This window comes from Tamandua tetradactyla, chromosome 24 (assembly GCF_023851605.1).
Source record: "Tamandua tetradactyla isolate mTamTet1 chromosome 24, mTamTet1.pri, whole genome shotgun sequence".
Classification (NCBI taxonomy): Eukaryota; Metazoa; Chordata; class Mammalia; order Pilosa; family Myrmecophagidae; genus Tamandua; species Tamandua tetradactyla.
In genome coordinates, this window is record NC_135350.1 from 8,780,548 (window position 1) to 8,802,539 (window position 21,992).

At 38.7% G+C, this 21,992-nt stretch overlaps 1 protein-coding gene across 25 annotated transcripts in view; it reads right to left on the reverse strand.

Annotated features, from left to right (window-relative positions):
* The window catches only part of ANK2 (ankyrin 2), a 767,321-nt gene that overhangs the window by 7,448 nt on the left and 737,881 nt on the right, over positions 1–21,992 (reverse strand). For 15 of the 25 annotated variants that reach the window (XM_077142481.1, XM_077142485.1, XM_077142483.1 and 12 more), the window contains 9 exons: positions 12,403–12,477; positions 10,463–10,594; positions 9,869–10,012; positions 7,238–7,523; positions 5,273–5,564; positions 2,874–2,966; positions 2,303–2,386; positions 2,028–2,192; positions 434–616 (listed from right to left, as the gene is read on the reverse strand). In XM_077142481.1, the coding sequence (XP_076998596.1) occupies positions 434–616; positions 2,028–2,192; positions 2,303–2,386; positions 2,874–2,966; positions 5,273–5,564; positions 7,238–7,523; positions 9,869–10,012; positions 10,463–10,594; positions 12,403–12,477 (1,454 nt within the window). Of the gene's footprint in view, positions 1–433; positions 617–2,027; positions 2,193–2,302; positions 2,387–2,873; positions 2,967–5,272; positions 5,565–7,237; positions 7,524–9,868; positions 10,013–10,462; positions 10,595–12,402; positions 12,478–14,048; positions 20,295–21,992 lie in introns of all 25 variants that reach the window. The other 10 variants (XM_077142501.1, XM_077142499.1, XM_077142496.1 and 7 more) reach the window with 2 other exon arrangements.

The window sequence follows — 21,992 nt, forward strand, 5'->3', positions numbered from 1 at the left end:
TACTTATTGAATGTATAGGTACAAGAGTACATATGTATTTTCTTTAATGCCTATCATTGGTAATATTTGAGAATATTAGCTGGAAAACATTCTTTGAAATATCTTTTATTTTCTTCCCTTATTAACTGGAAGTATGTGTCACTTCTGGGACTTTTTAAAGAAGATGCTACAACCCCAGGGATTTTGATTCTGATTCAACAGGAAACAGTCCTGGTAATCTGGGTCTTTTAAATCTCTTAATGTGACACTGTAAGGAAAGACTATTTCATTGTAACACATGTTATTCAAACAGGAAATCTATTCTCCTGAATATCCTGCACTCTTCCATGAATTCATGTATGGGATGATACAACCTTAAACATTGTATCATTTCTTTTCAAACATAAAGCAAACATGAAGTACATAAAAAGACAAAGTGATGATGCTTCTATACCTCTTCAAAGTCATCTTTGGCTGAAGGAAGATCAGTGGCTAAACTAGAATCCCCCAGATATTTCTCCATCCTCTCTCCATGCACCATGGTTGTTTTAACAACTTTGCTGACTCTACGGCCTTCCACCGGTTCAGCCTGAAATTGTGAGGTGCTGGACAAAATGCTCGGCTCAGACAGAGTTACCTAATGAGTGAAGGACAAAGACACACAATATACAATACTGTATGCGAGGTGTAACAGTAGTGAATTTTTTAACGTTAAAACACACACACAGACACACACCCAATCATATACTGGCCTTTTAGAAAACTGTATTTTGGAAAGGAGAGGCAGAGTTAGAAAAAAATTAAACTATAATCAGTTGGCACTGTCAATGTAATGACTATACCTCACAGCGCCAAAATCAACCATTAATTTAGGCACTTTGGATGACATTTATCAGTAAATTTCATGAATAAGAAAAGGCTTACTTAGTGGAATATAGACATAACAACCTATTGATCAACTGTCTTTTCCTACAGTTAAATGGTTAAGACACAATTGGCTGCCAAAGGAGGAACTCTGAAAGCTATGAGAAACTGAAGAAGCAGATTTCTCAGAGAACCTTGTATCTTTACTAATGAGATTTTGAGGAAGGAATGAATATAGTACTGTGTGACTTTCACAAATTATATGTTCAAGAGAGTAAACATGATCCCAAAAGAGGGAAGTAAAATAGAAATAAATAAAACCATGAGTCATAGAATTTCTGGAACCTGATCTTGGTGACTCTGAAATGCAGAAGTTTTGAATTATCATATAATTATCTAAAGTGACCAACAGAAGACTAGTGTGCTGATCACAAACTGATAGTAAGTTTGTGCTTGGTTCCTTTATAACATAAGGCTTGTCCAATAAATGGAATTTTATTCATTTAACTTTTGAGTTGGATTTCTACAGGGAAGTAAACAGCAAATGGAAATAAAAGTACCACAGAAAGACAATGAATAAAATGGCTACTAATCTCCCTGATGGCTATTTAAAAATTACACAAAATCATAAAGAAAATGAATGTGCAACCAAAGGCAATGTTTAATTGGCATGGAATTTCCATCTGAAGTGACGGAAAAGTTTGATAATGGATGGTGGTAATGATGGCACAACATGGTGAGTGTAATTAATACCACTGATCTGCATATTTGAAGTGGATAAAATGTAAAATTTTAGGGGGTATATATTTCACCAGAATAAATTTTTTTTAAAAAAAGAAAAACAACCACAGAACTGTACAATCAAAAAAGAATAAAATCTATATCAACTATGGACTACGGTTAGTAGTATAATTATAATAATACTGTTTCATCAGTTGTAATGAAGAGACCACAGTGATGCAAAATGTTAATAACAGGGAAAACCGTGGGAAAGGGCCAGTAAATGGGAACTTTCTGAGTGATTTTTCTAAAAATCCACAACTGTTCTAATAATTAAATAAAAAGACTGCCATTAAAAGGGCAGATGTGAGACCAGTACGAATAAACCACCCTGCCCACTTCCTTTGAGCTCCATTTTACACTTCTCCATAGGATAAATTTCAGGCAATCTGAGAAGATCTCACCTCAGACTGCTCGGTGTCACTCTTCAGCACAACGCGCTTTATCACTTTGGAATAGCCATCCCCTTCCTCAATGTCGACGGGGTCCTGCGGCATCCCCTGCATTGTAATCTCTTCTTTTTCTGTGCCGTCAGAGGATACATACCGCCTAATGACTTTCCTAGTGACCTGAAATATATTTTATTCATGTACCTCGTTTTCAAGTTCTATAAAAGGGTATTGATAAATTTTAAACAGGAGATTTGAAATCAACCGAATTAGGAGACGACAGGCCATACCTTCTTCACCACGGTGTGTCCGTGCTCATCTATGTATTCTTTTTCCGTGACTGTCTCTGCTGGTATGTCAGGCATGTCATCTCCCTAAACGGTTGCGAGAAAAAGATCACTTCAGCATCTGGGCGCCAACTCTGGGGAACTAACTCCCAAGCGCTCCTACGTGAGGAATGTTAGAAACTTAAAGGAGTTGTTGAGAAGATTTGCCGAGATGCAAAATCCTGTTAAGTAGTTTGTGTAAAAGAATAAAAAAGGTGAGGAGCAACATGCTTAGGAACATCTGACCAAAAGTTAGGTAAAATTTAAAACAAACAGACCAAAGCAGAAAAGAGAGGTGAAATGGGTGGAACTGAAGAACCCAAATCTTGCTCACTCTCTCTCCAGGAAGTAGGCCGCAAATGTCATTACCACTCTATTCCAGCATAAACAAAACTTAGGAGCGTTAAGGGATCAGCTTTCCAATCGTCATGCACTACCAAGGAGCATGCCAAGCCCTCACTGCTCCAGGCTGATCACTCCCTAAGGGCTGCAGGACGGACCAGTCCCAGACGTGCAGTAATTTAGTAGCTGGTACCTGAATTATCACTCGCCGGTGGACAACCCTGGTAGTTACCATCACCTCCTCATCTGAGCTGGCCTCCAGCTCACCTAATTCCTCGGTTAGCTCCTGGTGGAAGCATGGAAGCATTGTTTGCTTTAGCATGCTAAGGAATGTCTTCCTTATTGGTATCTGCTTTAGCTCACACTGTGTTCTGAAAATTTTATTCATGGAGGCTTTGGTGGAAAAGTCAACAGTGGTGCAAACAATTTAAGATATTATTAGTGTGTTGGACTCAAACTTTGGCAAGAATACAGTTTTTTTTTGGTCAGTGAATGAAAAAAAATTCTGGAGTCAAGTTATTTGCTCTAAGAGCTATCTGAATACCCATCAATCAAAATCTGTTGGAAGAAATAAGCAACTTGCCCGTGTTAGTTCCCTCATACTTATACTACCAATAAATAACTGATTGTAAGCACAGAACTAAGCCAGCACAATAAACACTTCTTAGTCATTGACATGCCTGCTTAGGCTTGGAATTATTAACCCCAAGGTATAACGACGTCTTATGTTGTAGTAGAACTTTCTAGTGGATGTCAAAATTTCCTGTAGCTGTTATTAAAGGAGTTGTTGAGAAGCTTTGCTGAGATGCAGAATCCTGTTAAGCAGTTTGTGTAAAGAATAAAAAAGGTGCACATGTCCCTGGCACTCAAAAAAAGACAGAATATAAATAATGTTAGACTTATTCAGCAGAGAAGTTGAGATGAAAAAGCCAATCAAATTTATGGGTCTGGTAAAAACCTAAAGATGGGACTAAGACCATAATTTTAGATTGGAACCTATTCCTCAAGAGCCATATATTGAATCATTCTCTTTTCTGATGGAATGTTATTAAAAACAAAAAAAAAAAACAAAAAAAAACAGAAACAGTAAAATTTGCTCAACATATTTAAAAATACCCAAGTTAAAATGTATGTATCCTTCTCTATTAAATGAAAATAGGTAAATTCTAAACTAAATTATACTTTAAATACAATCTGGAATCTGTTGCCTAGAAATTAGGTCCACAGAAAAGTGAATGAAATCAGACGTGCAAGTTAGGGTCATGAGAAGTTAAAAGTATCAAAACGGTTTATACAGGCTGGCTCCACTTGCTCTTTATGGATATCCAATCATTTATCTTAGGATAATCTCTTAAGATAATTGGACACTCATACAGATTAAATGAAGCAGATGTGTATGAACTATATGAGATGCAGAATAGGTTACCAGAATTTATTTATACGCATGGAATAGATTAAACATATGAATTATTCAGATAATTGGGTCAAGTTTATTCTTTAGTTTACTTATGGGCTCTTAGGCTAAATTTGGTAAATTTTAGGTCAGTATCTATGCAACATTTTTACTAGCATTCATTTAAGTCAAGAACTTGTGAGATGAATAATTCTATTCAAAGGCAATTTTGGAATAAAAATTCATTCATGGGATGGATTCACTATTTAAGATAACTGCCAAAAGCAGTTCTCATCTGCTTGGATCTTTCCCAATTTTAGTTTTGATTTTACACAAAACCTGGTAGCAGATGTCACCCTTTGTAATGAATAAAAGAAGTTAAATTAAGTTTAATTAACACAGATTTTCATACTTTTCCATACATAAAAAATCAACTAAGAGTTTATTTAAAATGCAGTCTTTTATTGTCCTCTCCTCATCTACAAGAGATTTATTCTGATCCAGGAGGTCTGAAGAGGGATCAAGAGCCCAAGTTAATTCTGAGATATCTCTATCATATAGATCACATTTTGAGACCTAACGGTTCAAACAAATGTCTTGAGATAGTGCCACCCCTTTTCACTACCAAACTACCAGGCATCTTGACATTTAAAAACAGCAGTAAGTTTAGGTGCACTGTTATTATTTTTTTTAAGTCATTTAAGAAATAAATCTAAGGAAATTTACTTTGGAAATTGCCCATCCTCTAAGGGAAAAAGCTGTTTTGGGAGATAAATGCCACTCAGAATTCAGAGTTCATGTGTCTACCTTCAACAACCTCCCCAGTGATAAATGCAGAAGGAAGTCTCTGCCCTTCCCTATGGTTGGCAGACCCAGCTGAGACTCTGTTAGTGCCCTTCACCTTTCTTCATGACTAGTGAAGACCTTCAAAACCTTGGAAAGCTGCATTCAGATACATTGTTTCACCACAGTGTTCATTTTTCTTAGCCAAATGGTTTCCAATTATAAATGAGGGCTTATGGTCATCATTTCTTTTAGATATCTTGGTTCTCATTAGAATTGATAGTTTCAGATGGATTTGGTTGGAAATTAATTTGGCAAAGCTTTTTGAAGTGACATCATAAATCAACAGAAAAATGAAAACATGTCTGTAGTGTCGCTAGAGGTGGGCAAGGGGATGGAGAAGGAGGAATTCTCACCTTTTCAAAAGCTGCACTGTCATCAAGCCTTTCAAAGGTCTGAGGCTGGCCATCAGCTGACTCCATAATCAGGAGGCTTGTTCTCCGTGGAGAACTCTCCTCTCCATGCACCGGGGGCTCTTCAGGTTCTTGTACAATGGGCGAGTCTGCACGCTCACTCAATGTTGGGGTCTGGGGGTACAGCCTATCCTCCTCAGGAGGGGTACTAATTTCCTCAGGTGTCTTGCTGGGAGAGCCAGATATCACGGTAGCCTTTTGAGTCTCTGGTACTTCTGTTCCAGGAGTTGTCACACTGAAATAGAAAAACCAAATAATACCACTGAGGCATATACAATTGTCCCACTGCCAAAGCAAGAGAACTGGAAGGGAGATGGACCTTCATACTCTATGACATTCAAAGTAGGTTTCATACATTTGGAGATGCAATGAGTGAAATCTGAAGAATGAAATTTGGCCAAGAAATAAAATTTGGAGAAAAATCATACTGCAGGGTACAGAATAGAGCTACACTTTATTGCTTTAGCATTGACAGAGCATGGTGTATTCTGAAGATAAAAGTTATCCTAAGATGTGTTATGTAGTTTCCTGACCTTGACAAAGTATATAAAATATAATTCCTCTTTTCTTTGACAGCTCAAGGTGATAAATAATAGTAAAGCTTTGAAGAGCTTTTTATTAGAAAGATTTGTAGATAATAATGCTTTTGAAACAAGAAAAAATCTTGACAGAATTAAGGAAAGCTAATATATAAATCCTCATGTTAATATAGTTATCATAATAGTAAATATAGAGATTTTCAACTTTGTAGAGGGATCTGTTGACATTGAAACCTTTTCTACTGACACAGGTTGTAATAACTCCAATGCAACTTTTTACAATCTCATTTCTATGTAAGAGAATTCTCTGCTATTTCTGCTCCTTTTTTGTGCTTGGTACAATTTCCTGTCACTTCATAGAAAATAAATGCCCAAAGTGCCCCACAGATTTCCTTCCATTTTCTTCCTTTTGGCTTTTTCTCACCTCTCTTTTGTGCTCTCTCCTAAAATCTAAGGGCAGATGAAGAGAGGGAGGCCCAGTTAAGGAAAAAGAGATCATTTCAGTACCCATTTCTCCCTCTTCTTCTCGAGTTCCAGTGGCCCCAGAACGAAACTCACTCAATGAAATGCTGTGATGTAATCTCATGACTCACTGTTCTCAGATGTCAGGGCCATGGGCACGTTTTCTTTCTGAGGTTCTGTCTGTTTTTTCTAGGCAATGTCATTTAAACAACTCCCTTTTTCCTTTACTTACATAAAGACCAGAACTGAAGTTCTGAGTTTGGTGATATTCTGCAGCTTCCTTCATCAGAAGTTCTCCAGAAGACTTCTTTTCATTTCCATCCCAATGCCATCCCATCTTATCTTAACACTCTGTTTACAGATTTGTATTGTATTTATATTTACATTAGCCACTTGTTATTTTTGTTGGAGTGCACAGTGAGCTGCTTTACTTATAGTGTAACTTTATTCGTAGTGTTCATACTCTAAACCGGCTTTGGCACAATAATTATCTGAAGTGTCACAGACCAAGTGAATTGTGGCAATCTTACCAATAACAACTCTCCATGAAATTTTACAATTTAAACAATGCATTCACATACTCTCTATCTTTTGACTTTCAACTCTGTGAGATTAGTATGGGGAACATTATCATAATTTATAGATGTGGAAATGGAGACTCAAAGGGTTTAGGGACTTGCCCAATTGAGGCCAGAGAAATGGAAGTTGCTCCAAGCAGGTTTATGCCACACAACACTGTCACAATTATTCCTCTTAAGTATTTGCTTTCATCTCTGTAGTGCTGTCATTTGTCATTGGTTGGGTCATTTAAAAATATTTTTAAAACTATGCATGTCCATGCCTGGCACCCTAGTCCTATCAGCTTGTTTCTCTGGCATTGCGTTTGAGACTTTCCTATGAAACTCACAAGTATTCCTGCCGATGTCCAAGAGATGACTCTTCAGTCAGGTCTTGCATTTTCCCTGAGAAATTCTGTTGAACTTGTTCCTTATGAGTATGGGGAAAGAGCTCTGCTTCTGAACTGTCCCCCTCTGTTTTGGGGATGCAATCCTGAAAAGTGGTATAACCAACAGAAATATCTTCCTCTGAGACGATGGGAGGTTGATCACAGGACTCGTTTTCTTTAGAAATGGGCTGTTCCTTTTCCTGTGTATGTTGTGCAGTGCAGAGCTCCTCTTGAAGCACAGAGAACCCTGAAGGGGAGAAAACTTTAAATTGAGTATTTAATTTAAAATTTAATTGAAGTTTACCTTATGGTAAACTGACACGTATTAAGTTATTACTATGTGTACATCCTATGACAGGCCCATGAGTTACAGAGGTGAACACAACAGTGCCTGTGCCTTCAAGCTGCTTATCATCTAGGGGGACCCTGGCAAGTAAGAGGGGATTAAAGTACAGATTGATTGGGTCATAAGTACCAGCCTCTGAAGTAAATAATTCATAGGGTTAAAGAAATAGGAATCAAATCACAGAGGGTATGATGTCTAAAAGAGACATAATGATCATTACACATCAACTGTGATAGCTGAGGCATAGAATCTAAGTGGCAAGAGGAGTGAGAGCTAATAATAATAATAATAGGTAATAAATTCTGAATATTTACTTCATGGCAGGCACTTTTCTAAGTTGTTTGCAGCTATTAACTTGTTTCATCCTTACAACAACATCCTGAAGTTAATCTTTTATGGAGGTCTCTTAATGGCAGGTTAAGGAATTTCCAGTATATCTTAGGGCGGTGAGGAGCCACTGAAAAAAAATTTTAAGCAAAGGAGTAGTTGCTATTCATCTACTTATTTATTCATTTAAAAGATGTAGATGGAGCATCAACTATGCAAGAGGTCATGGATATATAGCAGTGAACTAGATAGAAACAGCTTCTTTTTCCTGAACTTGTATTTCTGCAGGTACATGTTTATAATAAATATTAAGAGAAAAATAAACTACAGCAAAACTATAGAGTAAATGGGCTGGGACTTTAGGTAGGTTTATTAGGAAAGACTCTTCTTAGGAGGTAATACTTGAGCAAAGATCTGAATGATGTGAGAGGAAAAGGCACTGGATGATCTGAGAGAAGAGTACTACAGGGTGTAAGGAACAGATAGTACCAAGTTATTAAAGCAGGAGAGTGCTGGGGCACTCAGCGAACAGTAGGGAGTTTAGGTGTGTGGGGCTAGTGAGAGAGAGGGAGACAGCAGGGAGATGGGAACAAGTTATGAGGTTCTTGCTGAGTACTAAGCATGTTACCATTTTTAGATATGAAAAGGAAGAAATTACAGAAAAAGGAACAAGAGGAGTAGCCAGTAAAGTAGAAAGAAAGCAAAGAAGATAGCGTCATGTGGAATAAATGAAGAAAATGTTTTAAGAAAATGGAATTAATCATGGGAGTCAAATCCTAATATGAGGTGAAGTAAGATGAAGACTGAGAATCACCCCCTGGGTGTGGTAGTGAGGAAACAACTGGCGAATAGTACAAGGTTGGTTTCAGAGGAGTGGTGATGACAAAAGCTGGACTGGAGGGATTTTAGAAAGAGTTCTAGAGAGAATGGGAAGAGAGGAAGTAGAGACAGTAAGCTCAGACTAGTCTGCTGAATGAATATAAAACATATGGAGAAACAAAGCAGTTATGCAGGGTGGTGGACATATAGGGCAAAAGAGTTATCTTCTTTGTTTTGTTTTAAAAGATGGGACCAGGTAAAGTGTGTTTTAATGGTGCAGTTGTGTGGAACCAGAGTGAAGTCCTTGATTGGGTAAAAGGGGTGAAGTGTAGTACATAAGAAAAGATTCAGGCTTTAGAAAAGCAAGAAAACCTCATTCACTGTATTAGGAGGGGCAGTAAAGCACAGGTGTCAAGGTGCTCTTAGGTTGGTAAATTTTGTGGTGGAAGAATATGAACATTTGCTTCTGCTTGTTTCTATTTCTTCTAAGAAACATGAAGTTTGCTCATCAGCTAAGAATAAATAAGTAGGAGAGAAACGTTGGATGTGTGAAAGAAGAAGAGAAGATATAAAGTAGAGATGGGTGGAGGGAGGGCGGATGAAAGGGAGAGACAGAAAGGAGAAAGACGCAGGGAGACAGAGAGCATGAGTGAGCACACAGTGAGCAAATGAATGCGAATTGATCAGAAAAATCCTAATGGTAAAAAGGCCATGGATGGATGTTCCCGTGGACTTGAAGATTTTTGGTGTAAAAATAAAAAACAGAGTTAGTATCATGCTGCAATCTAGCACAGTCACTGGCAATGACAGAAACTTGGCTGTGAGCATAAAAATGAATGCTAAAGTAGAGTAAAATGTGCAAGCATCAGAAGTGCAGTCAAGGAACTGAAAGCACAAGGCAATGGCTGAGTCATCCATATTGATGGTGAAATCTCAAAGAATGAATAGTGGGGGTACTATGGAATGGGCTGGGAAGTACGGGTAGAGAGAGGAGTAGAATGTACAGTCACCGAAGGCTATGGTCTAACCTGTATAAAAAGGGAGACAGTAAGTCCATTTGCCTGTATTAAACACACACACACACATTCACACTGTCTGACCTTCACTATGATCCAGCGTAATGGTCTGTTCAATTTCGGCATAGCTATGACAGATACGCTCCTGGAGAGGTTCCGTGCTGGTCTCCATGAGATGAACAATGTCCATTCGGTTAATCTTGGTGAGACAGTCAATGAGACTGGTATCTTAGATTAGAGAAAAAGCTTTGATTACATCTGAGAACCCATTTACATTCTCCTTCATTAAATGGCCTGCTAAATTTTTTATTTTTGCACAGGGAACAACCAGAATCCAATGAAGGAAGTACGAAATGAAGACAATTCACTACCAATAAACTAATCATAAGAAAAGCAATTGTGTCCATTATCTGTAATTAGACATCTTTAGGGCTCTAATAGCATTCTTGTTAGCAAGCAGTGTTGATATGACTTCCCACTAATTAATGTTATTCATGGGAATAGAGTACAAAATTTTCCATGCAACATGTATATCAGAAATGGCAACAGTTATTCTCATTTGTTTCAAGTTAAAGACATTTATTTTATCATTTTAGTGAATTTGCAAGAATGAGGTTGGTAAGCAAGACTATTTCCATATTTAGCCCTATATTTTTTTATATATAGTTTCCCACCTACCTGTAGCGTGTTTTCCATCCCTTTCTAGCCAATACTTCAATAGTGCATGACTCTGATCTTGGAGGGAGTTCGGATTCTCAATTCGAATTTGATGAATTTGTTCCTCAGTAAAATCCAGTTCTCTCGCTAATTCTAGAATATAAAACACTACTCTGTAAACCTGTTAACTTCAAGGGTTGAGTCTCTAACCCTGCTTTGTGACTTTGTAAATGATGCGTTCCTAGTATTGCTGTAAGAGGGTTCATTTTTATTTCTACATATTATGTAGATTTTTCCTTAAAACTTGCTGTTGACTTGTACATTCCCATAATGGAAATAATAAGTTTGAGGCAATAAAGTGAAACATGTATAATTCAGGTCCACTAAATTCCAAAATGCAGAACGCATCATTAATGTTGGGCTATGCTCTTAACCAAGAGAACGGGGAATAAATGACTGGAAGCAAGAGGAACAGACAATTTCTCACTTTTCATTATTGTCAAGTGAGGTTTTAAGTACTATAAATCCTATTTCTGCATATTTGGATATTTATTGGATATGGTTATTTTATGATAGTTGGAGAAAGTCCTTCTTTCTTTGATTTGATGTCATGTGAATAAAAGACTGGGAAGCATAACCTGACCTGGGGAAGCAGTCATAAAGTTCTCTTTTAAATTTTGCCAGTAAACTTCTACATGGATATTTGTACACGGTAGTACACGGGCATGTGTATATATATATATATATGGGGTGACATCTTTGGAGGGCAATTTGCCAAAATCTTTCAAAATTAAAAAAATATATTTATATATATATATTTTTTCAGCACCAATTCTATTTCTAAGAACATGCCCCATAAATATACTCATAAGATAGAAGAAAGAGGCACATGGATACATTTATTGCAACTAAGAGTAAACATTCTAAGTATCCAACAATAAAGGCCACTGATAAAACTATAGTATACCCACATGGTAGAGTCAAATAGCCATTTAAAATAATCAGATAGATATGTTTATGTTGATAGGATATTTTCAAGGAATATTATCAAGTAAATTTATATTTTAGATAATTGGCATAAATATGGGCATTTCTCATATATCTCTGAATATATGAGAAAGTGTTAGCAGTTACTGTAAAGGCATGGGTCTGAGAAGACTAGATGTAGGTAGGTGTGCAGCATATATTTACTCTTCATTCCCTATTCTGTTTGGTTATAAGGTGTGGTAGATATTACATTTAATATGCATAGACACATATTTAAAGAACAATTTTAATATGGTTTATATCAGTGCACTAGTCACAGGTGATAAAAAAGAAAGTCAGACTGGCTCTCTTCCTTTTAATATGGTAAATTACAGGTAACATGATAGTGTATAGCTTTTAAAATCTACAAATCATGATTTGTATATAAACCATATTAATTTTTAATTCATTTTCTTTTAATTGATTTTAATAATCATTTCTATACTTAGTCTCATTTCTCAAAAAATCAGTAAAACATCTCATTCATATGTGTTTCAGCATTCACCCAAGGAAGATAATCTGATACAAGGGATCTGAAATAAGTAGCCCTTGTTAACTCTCAAATGAAATGTATCACATTTAATGGAAATTATATAGCTATGCTTTTGAAACACAGTAACTTCCCCAAAGTTCAGATATGCGTAACTGTCAGTGGAAGATGGTAATGGTTGGTGTATTCTCAAAACTCCAAATCTAAGTTTCTATTATTCTTAATTCCAAGTTATTGAAAGGCCTTTTCTAAGCCATATGAGTAGTTAAAGCAGAGCCAGGATTTTCTAGTTTGTAGTATATTGTTCTTTTCAATATTCTGTGCAGTCTTTCCCAAGGAAAGGGGGAAAAAGTGGGCTTTTCATCATTATGACACTGGGCTGATGCAACTGTATCATCTAAACCGAACAGGTTTTGTTGCAAAAATCAGGTCACAGTCATCTTACCTGTCCAACTGAAGCCAAGGTGGTCAGCAATATAAGCCAGCCTTTCCTCGATCCGTTCCTGTTCAGCCTGTGGATCTACAGAAGGTCAGAAACAGAGTGGCCAAAGGTTGTCTGTGACAGCAGAGGAACCACAGTACTGATTCATCCAAAGAAAGGAGCTCACATGTCCAAATGTTTGATAGTAGCACAGATTAGCTATAACACTTCAGACCATATTAAGTTTTGATTTTGTCTAGGCTTCTGGGATGGGATGGGAAATAAACCTGATATGAATCATGAAAACCATCTGCTTCCATATCTCTTTAATCAAGACTAGTTACTGAACATATATATATATATATATATATATATATATATATATATATATATATATATTGCTGACTTCTAGTAATGATAAGACTTTTCTTTTAAATGATCTGTGAGAATACTGCCCACCAGAAGACTATCATCTTGATGGTCAAACACTAAAGAACTCACAGGTCAGATGCAGGAGTAATTTGTTAGGACCTCTCATTATTGCCTGTGGAGGTACAGATCACTTCCAGGGCATTTCTCAAAGAAATCACATCTGGTATTCACCAGAGACCTGGATTATGGACTGATCAGACCATGCTGGGCTTATTATCCAGCATGACCAGAAACAACATTTCTGGTCCAGATTGTCTTGGGAGAAGGGAAGATAAAATTGTGTGTATTTGTGTGTGTTGCATTAATTATAAATGTGTCTTGGGTAAATTTTCTCCCCTGCTTGTTGCTAAATAAGCTCATATATCACTTCCATAAACTACTTTTCCAGTTCATTTTGAACCTCCATTGATTGATGGGCAGCATTTAGATCATGTTATTGTGAAAATTTTATAAACCCAAATTTAAGAATAATAGTCTTTATTGTAGAGATATTGGAAGACCAGAGGCTACATCTCAAAGCCATGTATGGTTTTCTTTTTTATAATCCAAAGAGCAATCACTCCTTCACAGTCAACTTAAATCATGCGAAGTTTGAGTTTTTGTTGTCTGCAGTATCTAATTGGAGTATGTTCTTCCTTTGTTTACCATATAATGAAAAGCATATTTTTACCTTTTGTTCGTTTACTTAAAGTATTTACCAGTATCTGAAATCCAACCTTTTTAAATAAAAAACATCCGCAATAATTGGATTTGTGACATCTTCTCAAGAAAATGGCTTTCTAATGCCTACAAAATTGTAAGTACAAATTAGTTTAAAGAACATAAAAATAGAAACTAAAAGCAGTGACTACTCACACTTTGAAGAAATCAATATACTTATGCGCATAAGCAAAAGTGCTTGATTTGAGGCTAACCCTGGGACTTCAGAACAACAAAACTCAAAGCTTGCACAGTCTTACGTGCAGTGGCAAGGAAAAGGCAAGAGCACCGTTGTCTGTTTATCATGTTTATGTTTTCCATAAGCATTCTCATTACTCAATCTTGAGATTGTTTTCATAGACAAGTGTAAACAGAGAAAGCACAAAACACAAAGGGCTTACACAAACACATTAACCACCACAGAAAGCTTAAAGAAAATGAGACACAAATCACTGAATAAAACAAAGAAACAGAAAAAGAAAAACTATATCAAATATATGACATGCGTAGCACAGGGAATCCCAGTGGCTGGCAAATACCTTCAGCAGGGTCATAGCCATTTTCATCAGGAATGCGTTCAATCAGAGTCTCAATAGACTCATCCCAAATGGGCCTTGTGTCAAAGATGTCCTCAGGAACCGAGTGCTCGGTGTCAACAGGTGGTAGATTTTCAATTACCGAAACTTCCAGGGCACTACTACTTTCATCATCTGAAACTAACTCCTGCTCCCTCTCAGACTGTGTAAGTCTATCTACTAATTTGGAGGCCTCATCACTAATCTCCTCAAAGAATTCTATGGAATTTCTATAAAGGTCAAAGAAATGCTCCTTGCTTTCTTTTGGGGGGCTTGTGACCCCCTTGCAGGGAGATGTGGTGCTTTTGCTCTTAACTGGCAGTCTGGATGCAAATATCTTTGGTCTTGAGCCCCCTTCTTCTGATTCTAACTCCTGATCCCCTGCCCTCTCTTTGCTCTCTATTTCTGTCTCAGTGTAACTTTTTGTTTTTACAGGACATTTGTTATTTGAGTCCAAGGGACTAGCATCAGATTCAGATTCGCTTCTAGTATCTGGTGCTCCACTTGCCATGTCCAGTCCCTGAGGAGCTGCAGTATTCTGGAGAGATGACTCTAGATGTGAAAGCTGATGTTCAACTCTTTGGATGGGTGCTTTGATGGGGATTTTGGACTTTGGTTTTGTTTCATCATCCTTACTTTCATCATCCAGGCTGGGTACAGACTCTTCAGAAAGTGTACTCTCATATTCCACAGAAGGATGTGCTAGGGTTGAAGTGGGCGTAGTCCTTACAGGAATTTTGGATTTGCTTTCAGAAGGCACGTTCTCCATGGGTGCAGTAGGGATTTCAATCACAGACTTCTGTTCCTCTGGGGAAGAATCAGGAGAATCATCATCTCGATCTGAATATACTGACCTGGTGACTGTGGAAAAATCTAACTGAACTTGTACAACCGGTTCAGGGGAGTCAGGGAAGGACGTCTGCTTCACACTGGACGGAAGAGATATGCCATCCTTCTGCATGGTAGAGAGGTCCTCGGCTCCAACAGAAGTAGCCTCTTTTGTTGATATTTCAATGGAGGCTGAAATCACCATTTGGGAATTAAGTTGAGCATCTGAGGCAGGTATTTCATCTGCTTCCTCATTCAGATCATCTGGAAGCAGGTCAGCTTCGTCATCCACTGTTTCTTTTGATTCTGAATGTGCTAGTGACTCAGCTGATGTCTCCAGCTGTGGAGGCTCAGTCCCACCCCCTTCTTTCATGTCTTCAGATAAAGTCTCTTCCCTGAGTTCTTGCCCAATTTGGAAAAAGTGGAAACTTTCATCTGCATAGGATCTTTTGGTCATATCAATAGCACCACTTCGGGTCATCTCAAACAATTTTCCTTCCTGAAAGAGAAATGGATTTTGCTCACTTGTTGGAGTCCCTTCTTCTGTTGGGGTCCTAGCAGGAGTGGTGTCAGGTGTGGTACCCTGTGATTGTTTGTCTACCATCAAACCAAATATTTTCTGTTCTTCCTCTTTTACTCGAGCCTCAAAGGCTTCATCATCCTCACGGATTTCACTCCAGGAATCAGAATCCACATCAGTTTTTGTGATGATGACTTTGCTTATTTGTTCACCAATGACTGTTGCTGTATTAGGTACAGTATGCTCTAAAGATGAGGTAGCTCTATCTGACTGCATTTCCCACAAGGTGCTTTCTTGTTTTGATTCCATTTGCATGTTCTGGTCCTCACAATTAGATTGTTTGTTTGAAAGAGTTCCATTAGAGGAGCTCGCCACTTCTATGTTTTCAACAGAGGGCATGATGCTAACAGAATATCCTTCAGAAGAGTGAAAACTTGTGTGTTTCACATCTGTTTGGGTTTTGTTTTCTTCACTAGAGAAAAAAGATTGGGAAGGAACATTTTCATAAGGGCTTGTGATTTGAGGACTGATTTCATCACTCTCAGCTGATTCAGACACTGGACCATCCATTGATAATCCATCTATTTGAGTAATAATTGATGAAACTTCAGTGGAGCAGTCCTTTGGTAAGCTCTCAAAAGCTTGGTCAGTTTTTGTGGCCTCCATTTTTGTAGCAGAATATGTGGAGGATATGTCTTCATCTAATTCTTTTCCTTCAGTTACTGGACAATGAGACAAAGAGGACAAAGATGGAGTGCTTTCACTGGAGCAATCTACTTGTGGAGATTCCACCATAGAAACATCAAGCTCTTCCCCTTCTTTGTCTTTTTTATGAGTATCTTGGAGAGTCAATAGTTCTTTATGGGTGACCAGCTGCTCATCGATGTCCTCACCAGCTGAACTCTGTACACTTGAATCGACAGGGATGGCTGAGCTTCTAGGACTCGTTGCCTCACATCCCTGGCCACCACAGATTTCTGGCTTGTCAGTTTCTCTGTTTAGGTCATAAAAAGGCATATCTGGGCCATCTGTAGAAATATTATTGCTGTCTTCAGGCAAATGAGATTCACAATCTTTTTCTTCTGCTGATTGACCTGGTGGGTCTTCATGATTCTCTTCATTCATCTTGAAAGTGTATTGTTTCGAAACTATAGGCTGGAATTGTATTTCTTCAGGACTAGAATTGGAGTCCATGCTGGATGGAAGTGGTGAAGGAGGCTGCACTCGAATAACTGGTTCTGGTAAGAGGCCTGAGTCAGCACCTTTCTTCAGTTGTGTCAACTCAGGTTCACTTTCGGAGGAGGAAGAAGCCTTTCTGCTCTCTAATGTCACTACCACGGGGACCTCATGTTCATCTTCCACATTCTCCACAGGCTTTGATTCATCCAAGTCTGCTGAATGGTCAGCATCTGGGTCACAGGATGTGGACAATTCTTCTTGCTTGGGTTCTTTCTTGTAGTCCCTTTTCTGCTTTGCTTCTTGTTCAAGTTCATCAAACGTTTTAATTTTAGTGACCATTTTAAACATTTCTTCTTCAGGTGTGAACCTCTTTTTCTCCCCATTTTCTGAGTCATCCTCCTCTGCACATTCGTGAATCACAGCTGATTTGGGTGTGCTTACATCTGTGGTTTTGGGTGTAACCTCATAGCTAATTTCTTCAGAGCTCGGTGTGTCAGGAGAAAGGGGGCTCTTTCCAGAACTCTCCATAAGCGATGTCTGCTCCAGACTGTCATCTTCAGCGCTGCCATCAGGGTCTCGTAGAAGTCGGGAACGCATGGAGGCCACTTCTGTTAACAGTTCTGCTTTGGCAATAGCTGCAGGAAGAGGGAAGTGACTTGGGAGGATTCTGGCTTTCATCTTTGGTTCCACTGGACTGCTTTCAAGAGAGTCTCGGCAAGGAGATTCTTTCAGGGGACTTGGCTCCAGAGAATCAGGAGTTTTGTGTGAAGAGTTGTCTTCTAGCACAGGGCTTGCTTCTAGAGAGTCTTTGTGGCTTACTGCTAATGATTCATCAGCCAGAGGGCTAAGAACTTCACTATCACGGCTAGGAAGTGAAAGTTCCAACCCTTGGGGACTTCTAATGGCTCCCTGAGGCTTTGATTCAGTCCCTAAGCCTGTCTTTACAGAAGCATCAGACACTGGTGAGGTCTTTGTCTCATCTGAGGGTTCTGTTGTTATGGATTCCTGTACTTCAGTATCAGCTTGTGTCTTATGGGGTGAACTATCACATATAAATTGACCTTCATTACCAGACACCTCCTCAGTCTGTCCTTTGGGTGTCTCCTTTGCTAATAAATCACTACAGCTGTCAGGGCAATCACTTTCTCGTTTGGAGCATACGTCCTCAGAAGGTTCTATGGTGGCCTCCTTTAGAAAACACTCAGTAGAGTGGTCCATTGCTTCAGCAACTGCAGCAGCTTGCTCTCCAGCACCATCACTAATGTCTTTGGCTGTGGGATGTTCTTTTTCTGAATGAGTTTCCACTGGTGTCTCTAACTTGGTAGTTTCCTTTGTTTCTCCGATTTGCTCATCACTTTTCTTTGTTGAGAAGGAAAGGCTTTCTGGGCTTGTCTCGGGAGTCTCTGCTAGTCCCTCATGCTTATAGCTTTCTTCTGAGCTGATCTGAGGAGTCCCTTCCATCAGGCTGCCACATGGAGAATCTGCTATCCCTTCATGTTTTAGGCTTTCACAACTGCCATCTAAAGCACTGCTCTGTAAAGACAGAGCTGGAAGGAACTCATCCTTCATATAATCTAGTGGAAAGGCTGTGTTGAAAGGACTAGTGAGTACTTGATCTAAGTGAAGCTGTGCCTTTTCAGTCTCTTCACTCAGACGGAATTGTTGGTATTTGTCATTGTCTTCCAACTCTTGCTGAATGACATCAGAAAAGTCAGTGGAGGTTTTCCTGTCTGGGCTGATCTGAAGATCCATATCCCCTTGTTCATCATCCACCTTTTCTTTGGAGTCCTCACTCTCTTTATGGTTTTTTTCTTCAGATGCTAACTGAACAGGTTCAGGTGTTTTGGAGATGAAAGCTTTCTCCTTTTCTCCAACTGTATCTTCTCTCTTAAGCCCTATGGAGGAAGCACGGGCTCCTCTTTTGGATTCTGAAGCTCCTGTTACCAGAACTCTCTGGACTCGTTTAATTGTCTGACTCTCTGTTTTCTGTGTTTCTCTGTGGGTTATTACCTTTTCTTTGTCTGCCCGAGCTTTGCCTTTTTCTTGTGTCTGCTTTTGTTTTGCTGATTTGTGCTCAAAGAGCCCAGTCTTATGTTTGGATGGGTCCTGACCTGACTGGAAGGCTTTCATCAACTCCCGAACAGACATTGTCTCCTCAATTCTTTCTGTTTTTGAGGTGGGAGATACAGTTGGCTGCTTTTCTGTTTTCCCAGAAGGTGACACAGGCAGGTGCTTTTCAGTTTTCCCAGAGGTTGACAGAGGTGGATGCCTCTCTGTTCTTCCAGAAGGTGATACAGGCAAGCGTTTTTCTGTTCTTCCAGGTGACACGGGTGGGTGTTTCTCTGTTCTCCCAGAGGGTGATACAGGTGGGCGTTTGTCTGTTTTACCTGAAGGTGATACAGGTAGGTGTCTTTCTATTTTCGCAGATGACACAGGGGAGTGTCTTTCAGATTTTGTAGAGGGCGACCCAGGTGAGTGTTTTTCAGTTTTACTTGATGATGTCAAAGCTGAGTGTCTTTCAGTTTTTGCAGAAGGTGATACAGGTGAGTGTTTTTCGGTTTTACCTGATGGTGATACAGGAGAGTGCCTTTCAGTTTTTGCAGAGGAGGAAAGAGAAGAGTGTCTTTCAGTTTTAGAGGAGGATGTCACCAGTGCATGCTTCTCTGACCTCAGAGAGGGTGATATGGCTGGATGTGGCCTGTGCATTGTCTTTTTTGGCACATCCTCTTTGCCTTTGACTCTGACAGGCAACTTGCTTCGACCTTTCTGTTCATCTTCCACTCTCTTCTGAAGAGCCTTTACTTTGTCCTTTATGGAACCAATGGGCGTTTCTTCTACCAAAGGAGACGTGGCCTTTACAGTGGGAAGTGATTCAGGGGCTAAACCTGAGTCTTCATCTAAAGACTCATCCGAACTACCCTTTTTAAGTTCAGTTTTTTCTGGACCAGCTTGTAAAGTTTCCTCCTTTTGCTTCTGTTTTTCTTTCAGTTTCCTCCTCACCGGTTTTTTTATTCCCAGGCTTGGTTTGTGTCGTTCCTGTGTACCGTGTGTATCACCTGGGGCTATAGCTTTCCCTTTATTTTCAGAACTCTTGCCAATAGTCAGAGCCTCACATTTCTCCCCTGCTGAGTCTTGAACTGTCTCTGGTTGCCCTTCATCAAGAGTCGTATATGAATTTAGGTCATTAGTAAGGTAGTTCACTAACCCAGCTGAGTCTTTATCTACCTTTACTTTGGTCTCTTTATCTAGTCTAACTTCTATACATGGATATTCAGTGATTTCTAAGGGTGCTTTTTGCTTAGCCTCTTCTATTTCCTCGTCACTGACAATAACCCATTCCTCTTCCACTAATTCTCTCTCAGACTGAGACCTCTGCACTCTGCCTTCATTGCTTGTGCAGGTTCCACTTCTCAGAATTTCATTCACTTTCTCTAAGTCCTCTTTAACTCTTTCAACAATTTCAAAAGGTTCTCCTGGCTCTTCCTCAGCAGCCTTCACCAGCTCCTTCACTTTAATAGAGCCTGCCTTATCAGACACATCTGTGGTCAAGATGGCGGTCATTTTGATCAAATCTTGTTTCATCTCAGAAACTTCAGAGAGCAAGTCCGGACTTGCTAGGACAGGAACTTCATTAACCAGGTGACTTTTCAGGACAGATGTTTCTGTAGATTCTGTCTCATCATCTTTGATGTGAATGAAAAACATTGAAAGTAAAATGGAAATCAAAAAAGATATTGGCAAATGTCATCAGGACTCAAACGACACAGCGTCTTTTCCTGTTGTGGTAGGAGGGACAACAAAACGGGCTGGGAATGGTGGATCCACAAGGATTCAGGGGACAAGAGCAAAGCAAAGCTAACGGAAATAAAAACTGAAAAGGAAAAATGAGCAGGAAATAACTTGCTTAATTTTCTCACTGTAGCACATCCATACATACAACAAAGTTATAACAAATAATCAAGACATACACATACAAAAAATAACCACAAATAAAAACAAAGAAAGAACGCAGTGAAATTACACAGAGATATCTCAAGATTGTTCAGATGTTACAGATCAATGTTCCCAAAAAAGTAAAAAAAGAGAGAGAGAGAAGAACATGGGAAACAAAAGGAAAAAAAGCATTAGAAATTGCAGAAAATTGATTTCCTCTAGGAGAAAGCCAGTAGTAGCAAACTGTCAGAACAGTCTCTTATAATAATGTGTGCACATTTTTTAGTCACATAAAAATCTGGAATCCAGTATGTTTAGCTCTGCCAAAAGATACAGCGATTATGAATAAATCTGAATCAGCTGCAGACCGGCATTTCATCTAAGGGAAATTCACACCCAACAATGAAACAAATGGATCTGTGCTCAGAGGCATGGTCCTTTCCTTGGAACAACCTCCTTGTTTAGACACATAAAGGACAGATCAAGGAGGGAAATAAAGGAAAGGAAAGAAAACCAACAAAACCAACAATTGTGATTCAACTTATATGTGAGTCCAAAGTTAAAATGTAATGCATGGCAACCCAGATCAGAGACAGTCACACGGGACACACGCACAGTTTATGTAAGCCAAGTTATTTCCATGCAAAGCAAAGGTGGAATAAGGTTGCTGGGAATGTGGCCTGGCTTAAAAGCACTGGCAGGAGGATGGTAAGAAAATAGAAAGAATATATAAAACATTACTGTGGTGAAGTATATTTATTTCCCTACAAGCCCATACACGGGATTCAGAATCTAATCATTGAGGCTTAGGAGTGGAACATGAACCTATTAAAGACAAGGAAACATCAGTTAAACTCTTTTAGGATTTGCTCACTAGCAAGAGTCCCTTCAACAGAGTCCTTCTTTGGAGATCATTTTACACCTACGGGAGAATTATCGCATGCTGTCTTTAAACTAAAATAATGGCAAATGTGAGTCTATACTTGAGACTTTCTGGACATTCACATATAGGAGTCATATAGGAGAATCCCTGGCATTACAGAAACACGATTACTTTTGTTCTTTTTAGTGGCTAAGGCAGATGGAAAATTAACTTTTAATTCCTACTAGTTCATATCCAAGGAACAAAGGAAAGAACCATTTAAACACAGTGATCATAAAGAAGAAAGTAAGAAAAAGTTCAACAGAGGAAATGAGGAAATGAAGGCAAAAATAATATGTCAAATAAACAAAAATGCCTTCTCTTGAGAAAATCAGTATTTGTTAAGGAGACATTGTATATGAACATAGATAACAAAATATATTAAGGTAATTTATACCAAATGGCTTTGTCCAATTGTATATACCAAAGAAATTCTGAATAATGATATAACATGAGGGTAAGGAGATCCTCAATTAAAAAAAAAAGTATTCCAATAACTTAGGAATAAATTACATTGTGCTAGGAT